Consider the following 17,923-nt stretch of genomic DNA (forward strand, 5'->3'; position numbering starts at 1 on the left):
CGCGTTTGCTCTGATGGCGGTGACTGGTAATCGCGACCCAGCAGCGGCACTCAGCCTCCAAGCAGCCCCCCGTTCCGGACCGCAGGATCGCCCGGACCCTGCGGGGATACCCGGGGCGCGGCGCAGGGAGCCGGGGGAGAGGCCCGGCGGGGAGGCCCGACGCAGCCCCGCCTCCGCCCGGCAGGTGGCGCCAGAGCCTCGCGCGCCCGCCGCCTGCGGGGGCGCGGGAGCCATCCCGGCGCCTGCGCGCTGCAGGGGCGACGGCGGTGGCAGCGGCCTGAAGAGCCCCGCGGGGAGAGCGGGCGGTGGCGGTGGCAGTTGTGGCGGTTTGGCGTGTCGCTGGGCGGCCGTGATCGCGCGCCACGATGCCTGCGGTGTCGAAGGGCGATGGGATGCGGGGTCTGGCGGTCTTCATCTCCGATATCCGGAACTGTGAGTGGCGGCTGAGGCGCGGTGGGGCTGGGGCCTGGGCCTGGGCCGGGCCGGCCCGGCCCGGCCGTTTCCCCAGTGGGGCCGGGGCTTCTTTCCCTCAATCTCCTCCCCAGCGCTCTCCTCTTCCCTCTACCCGCCGCAGCGGGCTGCTCGGAGCGCTCCTGCCTCACGAAATGGCGACGCGCCCTGGGGGGCGGCGGGGGAGGCGGCGCGGCGGGCGGGCAGGCTAAGGCTTTTGGCTGTGGGTTTGGGTTGGTTTGTGCGTTTTGGGAGGGTTGGTTGGGGTGTTTGCCTCCCTCCCCTGCCCCCCGCCGCTGCGGAGGGGCGCTGGGTGTTGTGGCCGCTGCCCCGGCGGAAGCGGGTGCTGAGGGGCTGGTGCCCCTTGTCGTCGTTTATAAGGCGCTGAAGCGAAGCCGGCGTCTGTTGGGGGTGCGGGTGGGTTTGTGGCGAGCCAGAGAGAGGCGTCCCTGGTCTCCTTCCAAATTCGTGAACGGCTTTCAATTCAAAACGTCACTGATGGAAAGCAGGCCTCTGTAAGGGTGCCTGCGAGCAGCGCCTTCTGTGGGTATGCCTAGGCTTGGCTTAAATTGGCTCTTAGGATCTGTGTAATTAAAAATGGGATGGCGAGGGGTGCGAGTAAGTGTCCCCCCGAGGGAAGAGGGGGGAGCATGCCTGCGAGCGTGTAGGGCGGAGAGGAGGAGTACAAATCTGCTGTTGCTTGGTGTGGGGGCAAGGATATGTGTCTGGGGGCACACTTAAGTGCTCAGCTTTCCTTTTTGACTGAGAATTGCATGTGATAGCAGGTTAATATTAATCTGAGTTAGAGATCTAAGTGTATGATGTGGCAGGAGTTGCCTGGGGAAGGGCTAAGGTCACTGTGGTTGGTGTGTTGAAACAGCTCTATTTTGTCCACCTGTGTGTCTCTGTAGATTACTTGAGGCTACTTTAAAAGCAATGGCAATACGGTTTCCTCTCTAACAGATGAAAGTGGATTTGGAGAATTTTTTAATGCAAATTATGATGATCTAACTAGGCTTGTATTGGGATAACCACACCAGCTTGGAAAACTCTTCATGTTGATGACTTCTGATACAGAAAGCTGGGGAGAAAATTATACCAATAAAATGAGACCGTTTAAATGCAGAGTTTCCTTAAACTAAATTCAGGTGATTTGGACTTCTAGCCGTGTAAACAGGAGCTTCGTATATAAAATTCAAGGTTGTTAATCTTCCTTACAGCAGAAGCTGTATCAGCGTTTTTTCAGAACAGAGTTGCAGGTACTTAGGTTTCTTCAGACTTCACTCTTGTATGTGTAGAAGAAGGCTTATAAAATGTGTTGTGTATCAGTTCAAGATTTTGTGAATGCTCTTGTGCTTTGGTTGGCTCAACTATTTACTGAAAATTTTCCAGTGCCCTGGTATTCTATGCAAGCTGCATGTGTAACATAGTTTCACCTGGTGTCACAGCATTTAAGACTTGCTGTTGTATCTACCAGCTATTTTTTTTAATGATTGTTTTCATTGATTTAGCTAGTAGCAGTATGATCTTATTTTTCAATGTCTCTTATGTCTTGCAGTTGGTTAACACATTTGTCCACTCTTGTTTTGAGTGGAATTTGGTAGAAGGGAACATGAGAGAAACATTCAAGCTCTTAGGAACCTAACCTATGTTTAGAGATGTGGAAAAACAAGATTGAAGGTAGTAGGATAGAACAAATTTACTACTGATTTCCCCACAAGCTTGCCAGTGCGTAGGCAGTGTGAGAACTCTGATGGAACAACCACCTCTCTGTCCATATTGGACAACAAACCTCTCATGCTCTCATTGTGTGGAAGAGTGACAAAGATGTAACTAGCTTGTGAAACAAATAAAACATTAACACTTTCACTGTTTAAACAAATACTGATATTTCTCAAATGTTTTGTCCCTGTCCAGACAGCTATTTGGGAGCTGTAATTACTTTTGTATCTTTCTTATCTTCATAATGAAGAAAGTAACTACATCTTTCAAATAGCTGCGAAAGAGCTGATAGTTCCCACTAGTAGGTGATCTATGCAGCTTCCAAATAGCTGTCTAATGGCATTTGAATCTTTTTCCTTTAAGGGAGCTCCAAGTGTTGCCAGCTAACCATGGGCTGGCATATGCTGACTAAGATTCCCAAAAATACTTGAGAGCACTCTCTAGAGACACTCTTGCTTTGCAGGCACTGGTATTGGCTTAAGTTCCATCTTTCCCTCTTCAGTGTGTGGAGCTAGATATTTGTCAAGAACAAAAAGTAACAGCTGTTTAGGTGAACAGAATCTTTTGACTTGTAAATCTAAGAAAATATTCCTGTTTTGAGATGGGAGCGATGCTAGACACCAAGTGCAGCTCTTAATCTCTGTTTCTAGCCATAAAGTTGGACTAAATACCTGACAGTTGCACTGATGTGCAAAATGCCTGCTGGCATTCTGAATTTCAGTCTTAATTTTGGCTTTGTTGGTCTCATTTATCTCTTTGTAATACTACCATAAGGGCCTGACATTTTTAGTTTGCCTACAGCCCTTCCAGATTATGAGTAATGTTGAAACATGGTCTGAAAGATTTTGCACAGGTAAGGAATCTGCATTATAGATTTTGCTGAAAAATTAAAATGCAGTTGCGTGCTAACTGTGCTTAGGTGGATGCACAGCATGTGATTTCAAGGTAATAAAATAACCTAAACTTCAGGAGGATACTTATGTAAATTTAGACTGTTTACCTTTGGAAATGTGTAATCTTCTTACATCAAGTCTTATTTCTTGGGCATTTGTACTTACAACGTCTGCAGCACTAAATAATGCATCATTCTCTTAAAGTTTATTATATTACTGATTTGGGAGTAATGCCTGTCTTGCCTATCTGTTTTTACCAGTCTGTTACAGGCTTCAAAAAAGTCTTACTTGGTAGCAATTTTCAGTGCTTACAACTCTAGTTGATTGTGAGTGAATGAACAGCTCACACTGACAGTCTGTCTTTAACAGTTAAAGGGTTGGTTGTCACTTCTGTGTCAGTTAGGCATATTTTTGGCATTCGGGTTATCTATTAAACTTCTTGATCTGAGTGTTAAATGCTTCTATGCCACATATGACTTCGAATATAAGAATTGCTTTCTATGTGACTTTTAAAAGTCTACTTAAAATACACTGATTTCTCAAAAGTCTGTAAAGCTTTTCATTAAAAAGTCAGCATACTACTTGTAGCAGCAATTGTAAACTATTTTAAGGGGCAGAAGTGCTTCTTAACACTTTGACTTTGCTCTAGTCTCCGTGAAACTGTAATATTGAGTCAGTTTTTCAAAGCAAAATGTTCTTTATTCATACAAATATCAAGTGAATTTTCAAAACCCAATAGTATAAGAAAATGATTTAACCTGCAGTTCCTGATAGCTTTCCAGAATTTTGTTTCAGGGCAGCTTCTTGTTGTAAGCTCTGTATTTTGCATATAGAGGTCCTAGTGCAGATGGCAGGAAAAAAAAGAGTTTTTAAGAAAATAACCCTTTTAAATGCCTGACAACTGCCAGTAGATGCATGGGCTTTTCTAGAAACTTGCTCTGTTGGATTGTTTTATAACATATATGAAATAGTATAGCAAATAGCTTTTGAGCTTATCTTTTGTAGATGCCAGAGAAGAGACAAGAAAACTATAGACTGAAAGCTGAACTGAAGTACTTGGTTAAGATAGCCCAGTTAACTAGCACTTAGTTAATGTGGCCCACTGAGAAAATAGCAAGGCGTGGCTATGCTGTAAAATAGATTGTGGTGGTAGTGGAGCTGGAAAGCTCTGAATTCTGTGGTTTGGTGAAGTGCCATCCAGGCTGAGGAGCTCAGGTCAGGAAGAGTCCTTGTCACTTTTTGGATGAAGTGCCTCACGAGCTAAAACCCAACAAGATCTGCATGTGTTATAAGCATATGGACTCCTGCAAGAAATACTTACTTTTAAATAGTATAAATAGTTAAATCTTTTTTTGTGTATGTACTGCAGAACTGCTGAAGTGATTTGGCTTATGCAAGATGGTGCTTTATAAACTCTCCAGCTGTCTTAGTTGACAGATACATTGTCAGGAGTCTGCTTTCATTTTTTTGAGAATAGCTTTATGCTTATCTGGTGATGAAGGATTCTTAAGTCATTTGTCACACAACCTATTCTGTTGCAACAACTGTATTATCTGCTATTCACCCTGAAAACTAGGAAAGCTTGCTTTTCTCCTTTCTTTTGGACGTGGTAGTGTAGAAATAGTTTCTATTGCAATATTAAGTGTACTACTGGTAACCCCTTCCTCCACTGTAAAATCAGGAAGTCATCTACTCTTGGGTTGATGAAATGGGTCTAAACAGAGGCAAAAGCTGCTTTTGCCACAGGCTTGGAGGACAAGACGGTTCTTCATTTCCCTCACTACTTTAGATAACTCTCTTACCTTTTCAGTGTCGCCTTGGAAGTTGGACAGAGGGAGGAAGGATTCCTGTAGTTTGTTCTCTAAACGTTTCTGTATATGTTGTGTTCCAAGATACTGTTCCTTTCTCCTCAGGCTGTATTTTTTCCTTAAATAAAACCCAACAGATACATTAAACAAAGATCTATCTCTTCTCATGAATTTAATGCATTAATTCTTCTTTGTACTGGATAGGGAGAGTGTCCAGAGGCTGAAGCCTCTTGAAGTCTGACTTCAGTAGCTTTGCTTCACTGAATTGGGACTGGTGCATCAGGTTATGGATAAGCAAGTGGGGATTAAAAGAGTGGTTCATGAAATTCGTCATATGATGATCACACTTTTGACTGAATGGTAGATAATGGAGTGCATTACCTGTGTATGTGGGAGGGGCATGCACATGTATTAAATGACCACGTGGGTGTGTATAGTTATTTGTTCTCCGTGAGAACAGCCACACAGTGAAACAAACTTCAGATAGGGTGAGTTGGGCACATACAGCTTGTTTTAGTGCTGTATGTCAGTAATTCGGCTTTCAGTGTGTAGAGTAAAGCTACTGCATTGCTCCTCTGAGGTGTAGGTTCTTATTTGCATTGGGTATAGTTTTAAAGTAGGATTTGAGTTACTTCTGTAGGCAGTCAATGACTTATTTGTATTCTTAGATTACTTATTTCTTTGAAGAAATTTGAAGGCAAGGCATCCTGATTTGCTCTCCTATTTCTCTTGCAAGGCTATAGCCGCTCATCTAATATGGACAGTTTCTGGCCTGAAAAAACCCTAACAGCGTGCTGCTTAGAGCTATAATAAGCACTAAGTCTTGCATCTCTTGCTACTATTTGCGGGAGAGTGATTTAAGGAAAATACAATTAGCATGAGATTAATCTGAGGAGGATGTGTAAAACAAAACTAGTGTTCTGCCCATGGTCTCCCTGTCTTAACTTTCTTGTGGTCATTTCATGGAACTCTAAGGGGCTAGTGGTGTTTTGGGGGGGGGGGGGTGTTTTGTTTGTTTGTTTTTGGTTTTTTGTTTATTTGTCTGTTTTTTACACATGTTGAATTTGTGCATGAGAAAAGAGGAGAGTAGGTGAAGATGGTAACTCATAGATGAGAGGTAGTGAAGATCTAGAATCTTTTATGTGACATCCAACATCTCCATTAGAGACATTGGAAAATACAACATAAGATCTGCTGAATTTGAAATCCTTTGGATAGAGGCTGCCCATCAGCATTGGTAAGAGGAAGTTGAGGACTATTGCAGAGACTATTGCATATCGCAGAATCATAGAATGGTTTGGGCTGGAAGGGACCTTTAAAGGTTGTCTAGTCCAACCCCCAAATCTGTATCAATTAATGAGCTCATACAGGATTTTTAAGACCCCTGAAACAGTAGTTTAGAAGTGATAGTTAAACTGGGAGACTTTAGGAGTTAAACTAGGAGACTCAAACTATTATTCTATTACTTGACTGTGAACTAAGGTAGAAGAGAGTCCACAGTGACTTGTACTAAATCAGTGCAAATACTGCCTTATCCTGTTGAAGGGAGTATAACTGTACAGTGTGAAAATACTGGTCAAGGAAATGACTACTTAAATGCTGCTCAGTCAAGGAGCTGCTTTATGTAGTAGCCTAACTTCGCACTTCTGCTTTTGCATATCTTCTTAGTTTAAAGCTTCTCTTTTGATAGGAGTCAATGTAGTTTTGTCAACTAAACTGCCAAATAGGTGCCCTGTATGTCATAAAGTCACTCAGATATGAGCTTCCAGTAAGCTTTCAATTAATTTGGGGAAAGATGTGGTCTTAATCTAGACCCTGTTACCTAGTTACTCCTCAAACTCTTTCACAGTTTGAGCTGTAGTGTTTTTCTTAACTTGTGGTGCCTAGTTAGGAAAAAAGCATCCATGGTAGGCACCTAAAATTACTGAACTTGTATTAAATTGCTGCAATTAGAGTATCTGAATTGTGATAGGATTTGGAAGCCGCTGTGTGCTCTTTTGCATTTATTTCCCTTCCCTTATGAGGACAAGGAGTTAATGGGTTACTGGATTACAGTAAAGCCTGTGACTCCCTGCTGTTTCATGAGAAGTGTTGTTCTAGGGGCAAATCTCTAGTAGCATACTGGAAGAAGAAGTCAGTTCTGTGGATAGTAGTTCACTTACTGTGCAGAATATAAGAAAATATACACTACAAAGTTTTTAAATGTGATCAGTAGGTCACTGATCTCTTTGTCTGTAGTAATGGATATCTTATCACAACAGGATGTCCTGAGGCACAACAATCTTCAATGCCTTTGTGCCATTCATGATCTTCAACAGGACAGACAGGCACTTCTTTCCTCTGATCAAACACATCTTGTGAAAGGACAGCATGCACTCATGTTTTTGTTCATAACAGGATGTTATACATCATTAAGTAAAAAGCTGCTTGTTCTGCAGCCCTGAACTGGTCAATTTCAGAACAAAACTGAAGCCATACTAATGTCTTGTGAAGGTGCAGTATTATATAGTAGTCTCTTTGGATTAGTTGCACAGTGAGTTTATAAACAATAGCACCAGCATCCTCCTTCAGACATACTCAGGTGGACCTGGAACTTGCACCTCTATTGTAGTACTCTAGATAGTTTAGCCAAGTGAAGGAATTTATGCAAACAAACTCGCATAATGTGAGGGCAGGCATACAGCAAACAGACCACTCCAGTGTGTTGCTGTGTAACCTGCCTCTGTTTTGGCCCTCTTCCCTGCTGTGCTAAATAACCAGCTGAGAAATTAGGGAGAGGTGGAGGGTGGATTTGGTGGTTTACTTCATGAAGCTAATGATCTGCATAGCAAATTGCTAATCTATACTCTAGAGCTGTAATGTGAGTATCTGTCCTGCTGGCAGGTAAAAGTAGTGGTTTAATTTACTGATACGAGATGTAAGTACTATAAAAGATCTTTCACAAAGGCAAGAATGGATGCACTGATTACTTCTACGTGAATATTTTCCTATAAGTATTTGCACCACTTTTACTGTCGAGATGCTAGTATTTGTTTTGATTTGGGCCTCCTCTTTCATGCAGTTTCTTTCTCTGTCCCCTGGCAGCAGTGTTTAAGAATGCAATGTAGTCTTAGCATCACACTTGTAAGCTGTTTTAGCAATAGGAAAGGCAAGTGGGTAATTTGATTGCTTTATGCCAACTGAAGTGTGTTTGGATGGTGAATGTGGTGAACTTGCTCTCTACCTAGTTACGTCTTCTGCTGGCATTATCACTTGTAGTAAAGCTGATAGGACTTGGGTCCTAGGCTTTGGGTATTAAGGGTATTTAATACCCTAGGCTTTGGGTATTAAATAAACTAGTTTTGCTTTTGGCTGTTTGGCCCCCTAACTGACCTGCAGCAGTACGAGGTAGTAGCAGGAATGTGTATGCCGGGAGGAGAGCAGTGCTAAGGAACAGTCCGGAGTTGTTGTCTTTTAAGTAGTACAGCCTTGAATCAAACTGATTATGAAACTGTGTCAACATATTTTGCTGAAGGGAAGCTAGTAGCAGTTTGACTGTCTCTCCCACCTAACTCGCCGATCAGCTTAGATGCTCCTAATAAGCATCTAATGAAAACATAACAAAACAGAAAAATTCTTACATTTGGAAAAGAATGACTCACAGCTCTCAAGGAAAACATCTAACATCTTTAAAATTGAGAATTTATCTTTTGTGTAAGAACTGTGTTCTTCCCAAGTAGATGTTCTTAGCCATTACGGAGTTCAGTGGAGAAGCTGCTGCTCTTAGCCTTGGTAGCATTCGTATTACTGCTCTCCTAAACAGAAGACTAGAGTTGTCTTCAAGGCCTGTTCAATAACTGAATGTGAACAGAGGCATGTTCTGTTAAACAAATGGTAGTGCCACAAAGAATAACTGACACTACTACTTGCCTTCAAGAAGCATGATAGAATACTGGCAAGCTTTTTCTAATGCTAATAGAACCTTCTATCCAACATGCTTTATAGTTCTTCACACTAATAATGACAATCCTATGATTATAGATGTGCCAGGTAGCCACAGGGCAAGTAAGGCTAAGAGGTAACACAATGTAACAGTTCTGACTTGTGCATAAATTCAAAATAAATGAATTATTGGGGGGCTCAATTACACTGACTGCTGGTCATAAGCAGATTGGAGCCAGATGAATACTGGGAACATCTAAACTTTTCTGAAGCAATTTTTTTTTGCTTTAAATGTCAAGACACCTGTCTCTCAAGAACTTGCCTGCAGAAATCTCTCTGCTCAGTATTTGTGCAGACACTTGTATAGAACAACTGCTTCTCTCTTCCTTTGGGAAATAAATGTGTAGACTTGATCAGAAATATACCGGACTCTAAATGGTTTATATGAAAGCTAAGAACGTGTAGCAGTTCTAGTTAATCAGCACGGATGTGCTTTGTGCCTCAAACTTGGCTTAGGCAGTCTACAGTTAGTATAGCAACAAATTAATCCTGATGGAGCAAGTCACTAAGTGAGCCACAAGCAGCCCACTAATTCCAACCTTGAAGCACTTGCTTAATCTTGCAACCCTGCTGCCAAGTTAGTATTAGGGAATGTCAAATGTTCCCTTCAAATGAACGGACTCAATAAATCCCTTTCCTGTAACTTCTGTTTTCTCATTCTTCTGTTAGATTGCAATGCAAAACTCCCAACGTGAGATATGGAAGTGTTATTTATGCAGTACTGAAGCTCTGACTGTAGCCTGGATTACTGGGAGATTTAAGAATAGTAATTGGCTGTCTGAAGAGCTGGATGACTTTTGATGTTCACTAGTCTATCTTTGTTAAACAAGATGGTAATTAAAGATAATAGTGCACTGCAGACTAAATTTACCTTGCCTAATGAAGGCAGTAGGCAGCACAGTGGAGTCTGAAGCCTGGCGAACTGCCAAAGGTGACGTAATCGCTCGTAAGTGCCTTGGACAGTGTTGTGGCTGGGTATCTGTTTGCTCAGGTACTCATCTTGGAGAAGACTAACAGCAGTCATGTACTAGCGCTCTAAGGCTATAAACAGTGTATGTCTTTTCTGCAAAATAGCCAGCCAAAACTTACAGGCTTGCAATCACCTCTTTTAATAATCTGTTATGGATATTTAATCATAGTCTTGCTAAACTGGAAGAAGCCTGAATAAGTGGAAGTGAGAAGGATGTGGCCTGAACTGATGTGGAACATAATCTTGTTGTGCTCTGGCTTAAATACTGTCCTACCCATCAGTTTGTATACATGACATGACCTTTATTAAGCCTCTCCAAGTTGAATAGCTTGGCTACAGCACGTTTTGTTGGAATACAGCTCTGATAATGTCTTGAAACTGGGAGCTGTGTAACAGCCTGGAAGTGAGGCGGGGCAATTGCCTTTGCAAGCTTTGAAATGTAAGCCTCTAGTTCTGCAGCACAGTGCTCCTTCAACTGTCATCAGTAGTGGTCTTATCTTCCTTTTTAACTATCCTTAAGGTTACTTAAGTGTTTCTAGTGATGGTAAAAATCAAATATGCATGTAGAAATTATTCAGTGAGTGTTACCATGGCTGAGTAATGTGATGGAAACTTCTCAGTTAATCAAATACATTTTCTTTAACAGCCCCTGCCCCCCCATCCGCCATCCACCGGCTTAGTGGGACAGAAGATCTAGCTAAAAATTGGTCCTTGTTTTTTTGATACTTTTATTTTCTTTTTCCCTGTACATGGAACAAACTGAAGCTACCTGCCACTGTGAGGCTTTGTTTTGCTTTGTCATCCTCTAATGTAAACGATAAATTAAGTTTGAATAAAGTTATCATGTAATATAACTGCTGGAGTTCAGGAAATTTGTTTTTAGATACTTCAGCTTCGTTTTAACTCATGAGTTGTCCTAAGCATTGTTATGTTGCTCTCCTCAGTGACATTTAACACCCAATGTGCTGGTGCTGCTCTCTAAAACTGCAATTTCAGGCACGTATAGATGGTAATCAGTAACACGGAGACAACTTACGACTTAATCATTCAACTTGATTTTCAATGTATGGAGTTAAACTTTTATCACCAGCTAGTTGCTATGCTATTTATGTTTGGTCAAGGTCTAGATGAAATTATGTACTGCATTCAAAATAGAGCAGCCTGAAGGAATTATTCAAAACAGGCTTTTGTACATATGCTATGCAAGTTTTTAACTTTGAGAGAATAAACCTTCAGATATGAATTTGCTGTTTGATTATGGGTGTTCCTGTCAACTCACTGCTACAGCTGTGTGCACAGGGGGTGGGATTTTGATTTTTGTGTTGCTGAGGCTGCAATCCATTTCTACCAAAGGTGCTGACTTCACAAATTCCTGAAGTATTTTAGTCAGGCTTCCCTTATGTTCTGTTGCTTGCTTAGGACACAAAGAACCCAGTTTCTAGCAGTAACTGATAAGCTGCGAGCATAATGGGTAGATAATGCTGCTTGAAAGGTTTGCTGAGAGGTTTTGGTGATTTAAAAGAAATGACGACCTTGATTTCATCTTGGGTTAAGAAAAACTGGCTGAGATGTACTTACTCTTGTTCCCCCTTCCCCCCCATTTTAAGATCAGTGATTAGTGCCATGCTTGTTGAGGTTAGAGAAACAATTGCTAATAATTCAAAGTAAATATTGCAATGTGCTTTCCTTACAAACAGAACCTAAAGACACAGAGCAAGGACCTAGCTTCCAAACTTAGGTAACTAACTTGTTTCCATTTGTACTGCGTGCTAGGCTTGCTATGTGTCTGTACTCTTGTGGCCATTGTTACAGGCATGTTAATATAAAGCAGTTTTCTGCATTTTATGCAAGAGTTGGTTTTGGAAGTGTGTATCTTCAGTTTCCTTTCTGAGTCTAAATCAAGAAGTCACAAAATTCGGATAATTTGCATTTGGTATGGGATTCCCTTATACTTCAGATACTTTGCTGTTAGCCTCTCCTGAGGCACTTGTTTCCTTGAGTTAGTTAATCATCTGGCCTGCTGTCAGATCATCTTTGGAATGGTAAAGGGGTGATTAACAGTCATTGGGTGACACTGGAGGTTTGGATGTGCAAATGTAGTAGGATGTTTAAATGCTGGGAGTTGCTGATTTGCTTATGTGGATGAAAGGTGTGAGATTGGAGGTGCTTTGGAAGGCTCTTCAAGCCTTGTCACATACCCTCCTTGCACTGACATGGCTGTAGTTGTGATCGGAGTGGTGTGGGGGAAAGTGGGCTGTGAAAGCAGGGCATCCGATCCCCACTACTTACAAGGTTGGACCATTTTCAGACAGGGCCAGGAAACTTTTATTCATAACCTTGTAGCCAAATATATGTGATGAAGCATAAAGGAAGCTGTCTTTTTCTGCTGCTAGTTGATGTTTTGGAAACTGCTTAAAAGTTTGAGTAGGTACAGGTCTGAATTTCCAACACAACTAGATGGCCTGTTCTGCATTGCTGAAGCGGACTTCATTTGCTTCCCTCAAACTTCAAGCAACTGAATATAATGCCTGAGTTAGATATTTTTACCCTACCACACTCACTCATGTAGGAAATAATGGACCCAGACCTCTACAGAATCTCAATCACCAAAAAATAAAATGCTAAAGAGTAATAAGCTGCTTTGGTTTGGACAATGCAAGTATTACTTGAATAAGCTTGCATGATTAGAATTTAAACTGCAGCTTATTTCTCTGAATATCTAACTTGAATTGGCACTAGAAATCCAAATACCTATTTTTGGAATCAAAAGTTGATATGAAATATAAACTGTGCTGAGAAGCCTAAAATGGTAAAGTCACCTGATAAAATGTGAATTTTAAATATTTCTGTTTTTTCAAGTGACTTTCATGGGGAATATTGAAAGTCTGAACTTATGCATGTATCCTATCTGTCTCAGGTCTTTTGGGCTACTGTAAGTTTACTGCTTTTCCTCTTCAGTGTCTGTTAAGAATGTTTTTAAAGCTGTTGAACTGAATGACCATTCAACAGAGAAACAGTAAATTGGCTTGTACTTAAGGTGAGGAATAACACAAGCTGTTTGTTTTTGTGCTTACGAGATTCTTTCCTTCAAAGCACTGTCAACCTAGTAATCAAATTGGAAGTAAAATTCAGTTTTCTCTTGCTGATTTAAGGAGTAGAAAAACTGAAGCATTTGTGGAAGTCAGTAATAAAGGCAGCTCCAATTAATTGTATGCGACTGATACTGTCTAAACAGGGAGGTCCTTTTAGCTTCTCAGATTCCCCTATGAAGTGATGCTTAAGTTACCTCTGTGATGTTTGCCACCTTTCAGTCCTAATACTGGAAAGGGAGAGTAATAATTCCTCCTGATGTATGTATGTTCATGCAGCATGGTTGGGTGGAAAGAAGCTTAGGGTGGCAGAGGGCTGTCCAAAGCACTTTATCCTGATGTGTGTTCTTTTGATTTCAGGCAAAAGTAAAGAAGCGGAGATAAAGAGGATAAATAAAGAACTAGCAAACATTCGGTCAAAATTTAAAGGTAAGTGACTTGATCATACTAAACTATACATATTTCCTCATATGACATTCTGAGGAATGTTTTTTTGTCTTGGTTTTACATGTTTAGACTTTTTTGTCAACTGCTGATGCAAGCAAAATGGTAGAGCAGGCTGTTAGAATAACTACTGAAAATGTTCTCCTAACTACAAAACATCCTGACAGTTCTGTGATTCTTGGCCATAACAGAAGAAAACTCCCTCCTATATCAAAGAATTGAGCTACTGTTCACAAACTTTTTCTAATACTTTTGCATGCTACCCATGTGACTGCTCAGCCTGTTTTCTTCCAGAAGGCCGTGGAAGAAAACATGGGTGGATGTAATTATTTCCAGTAAAACAGAATCTATTTAAACTTCTCCTCCTTCCCCCCTCCCCCCACCCCCTCCTAACCCTTTAGGGAAGTAATGGATTAGTCTGTCTTCTAGCAGAATTAAGATAAAAATGTGTAGTTGATGAAGCCGTACACCTTGACCACTCCCATAAGCAAGAGCAATACAAATTATTCATATGAAATAAAGGATATGCAGTGACTAATTCCATCCTCATGCGTTCCAAGAGGCAGCAATTCACTTTTAAACAACACATGGTAAAACTCATGCTGTAACTGTATTCAAGTTGTGTATGTGGCTTCAAATTTTAAAGATTCTGAGGGGTAGTTGAGACGCTTTTGAATGGAGTTCTACCAGTAGTGGTTGTGGCACACATTCTGTTTAAATAGATATGGGTCTGTCTGTGTAGCTGGATAAGGTATTGCAGTGTTGAGGTCATATATGTGGCTTCAGAATTTGCTGTGTTCAGATTAAACCCGTTTACCTTAATTATCATTCCTGACTCAGACTAGTGTATCTATTTGGAATACTCAATGCATTAATAAAGCCTGAAATAACTTTCCTGAACTTCATAGGGATCTGTTGCTACTTTTTAAGTGGTATGTCTCTTAAAGGCATATAGAGACCTGCAAAAACTTGAGTGTCAACAACAGCTTGGAAGGGAAAAGTTGACCACAGTGCAAGACACTTAAGAAAAGTTAAGAAATTCTTCTAAATTAGAAGCCGTCACACGCCTCTCTGCTAACGTTTTTCTCTTAGAAATTTCAGCGTACTTTATCCAGATTGGTAACTTCAGTTGTACGGTAACTGAGGAAATTTTAATGGCTATTTTTTCTAGGGTAAATAGAAAAAGGAACTTTCATTTAGTCACCTCCCTATGCTATCACATTGTTTTTCAATTCCTTTTCATTGCAAAGCTTCCATCTAGCACTGTTGGTCTGATTTTTGCCAGAAATAGCGGGCTTTGCATAGTCTGTTCTACAGACTATTCTCCGTCACCCAATCCGAGTCTAAAACTTGTCTCCATTTTCCAGTCACAGTGACTACTTGTGTCCGTTTTCCAGACAGTGACCAGTAGATACTGTCTTCATGTAGTAAGTATGCTTGCACACTGAGCAACTAGCACATGGTTCAAGGGTCTGCTAGAAACCTGCATAACAGCCATTTTTCTTAGTTCCAGCTGTATGATCAAAGTGGATCATCTTATTGCCTAGTAAATTTAAGCATAAAACTATAACTTTTAAATAAAGTAGTTTAATCTCCAAGCAAGAGCTATACTAGACGAATTAAGTATATCTTTCAGATGAAGTTTAATTAAAAACTGTTGCAGAAGTTTCTGTACACTTAAGAAGTTAGTCAAAGTTTCATGTTACTTTATCTTTCAACTAATTTCACTAAGTTGATTAATCTGAAAGATACAGCGACAGACTGCTCGTTTTCTCTTGGTCTGTGTTTATAAAACTACTTGCTGTCAGATAGCAGCATTATTGGTTATCAGCTGTTGCTGAAATTCATTTTTGCACCTGAATTCTTTACTTAATTGTTTAGACAGGACAGCTCTTTCTAGAAAGCAGCATGTCACTTTCCCTGTAGCTATATTAACGGTTACTCCACCTATGCCTTTCTGTCATCAAGAACAACTAGAAGTTAATGCCTAGCTGGAAACCTTGCTGCAGTCACACTAACACAGAAATCTAGTTCTTTCAGCAACTTGACTTCAGGCTACACCACCTTTTATATCTTGATTTGGTTGACGGGCAAGCTTTTAGTTTGTTAGCAAAACCTAATCATTTTTTCACTAATGAAACTGGAAGCTTTCATCAGACTAAGTCTTCAGTTTGCAGTGAAAGTCTGAAAACTTCAAAAGGTGTAAAAAAACTGAAAGTTTTTGAAGCTCCTGTAGAACCTCACTGCCTACTGTGTGTTCCAGTGTGCTTGAAACATGAGGGAGGTTTGTTCAGACCTGCTCACCTCACTTCTAGGGTTAAACATGCTGTTGTAAAGGAATGCAATAAGGAATTGCAGAAAAGTTCATAATCATTAAGGCTGTTTAAGTACTGATTTGCAGGGATATAGTCTAGTTCTTACTGTCTGGCTGTGGTCGAATCCTGTTAAGTAATTCTCTTTAGATAGGAGCAGTTAGTATCTCACTTGCTGCTTACTAGCCAAACTCCTTATGTTTGCACCTGATGTGAAAAGCTTTAATCTACAAGCTGAAATGGGGAAGCTAGATTCAAAACTCTATTTCATATGAAAGCTAAGCATTCTAGAAAAAATGATGGCTTACATGTTTTGAGTAACACAAGTTAAACTCCGTTTGAGTCCATCCGCACCCACTAACCTGCATACTTCTGTAAACTTATGAGTGTGAAAGAAGTGAATCTGTGAATTGTTAAGGTACCACAGCAATCAATGTAGCCTTTAAAATTAATGCTGATAATAATTATGCCTTCTGAGTGCGCTTATTGGTAAAGTGCAATAAATCCTACGTGGGAATCACAGAATGAACACTGGCACACAATTCGGTATTTTGTCAATGTCAGTCATCCTGTGTCTTGCCCTGTGAAGAGTCTACGAATGTGTATTCGGAAGGTTGCTAATATCACCTCTAGTAAAAGGCTGCCTAACACGATAGAGCTAGTCTTCACTGTTCTTTTCTGTGAATGTCTCTGTAAAAGCAGCAGTATGAGCCACTGTATTAAAATTTAAGAAAACTTGGCAGTAATGAAGCTCTTGAGCGAATTGAATTCTGTCAAGATAGCATTCTCTGGTTAACATGGGTAGTTTGGTAGCTGTGTTGTATCACTGAGTAATCATAAGTTAAAGAGCTGCTGATGGCACAGTTCATAAAAACCTGTTCAGTTCTGTTCCTCGGTTTTGCAAGGTATTTTGTGGCTGAAGTACAAAAATAGTTAAAAGTACGTGCACAGTAAATTCTTCTCTGGTTAATTGTGATGTGGGGGAGAAATGATCATAAGAACCTTTGGTTGTGTAGAACCGTGAATCAGTCAATCATCAGAGAATAGAGGTGCTTTCAGTGAAGTAGTGCAATAACTTTAGCCTGCGTACCTTTTGTAGCATCCTTTAAGCACAGTTTAAATAGTTTTGAATAAATATCAGTGTGTGCTTATTCAGTAGTTTGAGTGAAAGATGATTAAACCTTCCCATAAGCTGATCTTCATTATGGCTACTGTATTACTGAATTTCTATGGATTTTAGGTGAAGAATCTTACTTAACTGAAGACAATAACTTGATGTAGCCTGAATGAAAACTAGACATAAATGTCACAATTTGGAAGAAGCTGATTTTGGACAACTTGTTGTGTAACTGCCTGAGGCCTTGAGAGTCTGAGGGAGGCGATAGCTGCGTATCTTTCTGCTGCAGAAGTTCTACGTGGGCTTTGTGCTGCCACAAATATTCAGCCCTTGCAGAAAGGCTTTATAATGCATTTTATTTTTAAGTGGAGATCACTCAGTTTAACCCAGTTTCTTCTTTAGAATGTAAAATATTATTTTATGTAACATAAAATAGCATGTATTATGTTCACAAACAAACATATTTAAAAATATTTTTAAATAGTTTGGATTAAGACAAATGTGCGACCGTGAATTTAAGATGGAGTCCCTTGCTAAATAATTATGGGGAATACTGGTGCCCTGGGTTAATTAACTGGCCAAAGATGCACCTGTTGGACTGGCTGCATTGCTGTAACCAGGGAAAGGTCTGACTGTAAGAAGTAAGGCTGGCAGTAGTGCCTCTTGACACAGGTATGTTCTTGCTTGAGACTGGCATAAGAGACTGGTATACCACAAGTATCCTTTTCCTTCCTTTGGAGCTTCACACTCTTCAGCATACTCTGTTGCAGTATCTAGACCACCACCCTGTGTAACTTGCAAGATACATTCTTACATAGTTACAGACAGAGGCTAAGTATTTCTACTTTTGTTCTATCATGCAAGTAGCTGGCAAGCCTGTTACCCGCCTTATGTTTGGGTAACCTGCTATTTAAATACCTGTGTACCTAACAGGCTGGGATGAGGCTGCGCATCTCTGGAAAAGTCATACTTTTTTTGAACTGGTGGGACGTATGCCATGGCTTTGGGTTCTGATCTGGCTTCTGTGTTCCAAGGTCTGAAGGAATCTAGAATCTCTGTATTTAAGATGACTTTGTCTTTTGTTTCAGTATGAGGAGGTTCCATTGCTGAGGTCAGTGTGTCCTTGACGGTTGCTTT

At 40.7% G+C, this 17,923-nt stretch overlaps 1 protein-coding gene across 5 annotated transcripts in view; it reads left to right on the forward strand.

Moving 5' to 3' along the window:
- The first annotated feature begins 236 nt into the window (after positions 1-236).
- The window catches only part of AP2A2 (adaptor related protein complex 2 subunit alpha 2), a 45,106-nt gene continuing 27,419 nt past the window's right edge, over positions 237-17,923 (forward strand). For all 5 annotated transcript variants that reach the window (XM_075162977.1, XM_075162974.1, XM_075162975.1 and 2 more), the window contains exons 1-2: positions 237-432; positions 13,274-13,342. In XM_075162977.1, coding sequence (XP_075019078.1) covers positions 366-432; positions 13,274-13,342 — 136 coding nt within the window. In that variant the 5' untranslated portion in view covers positions 237-365. The remainder of the gene's footprint in view (positions 433-13,273; positions 13,343-17,923) is intronic.

This window comes from Calonectris borealis, chromosome 14 (genome assembly GCF_964195595.1).
Source record: "Calonectris borealis chromosome 14, bCalBor7.hap1.2, whole genome shotgun sequence".
Lineage (NCBI taxonomy): Eukaryota > Metazoa > Chordata > Aves > Procellariiformes > Procellariidae > Calonectris > Calonectris borealis.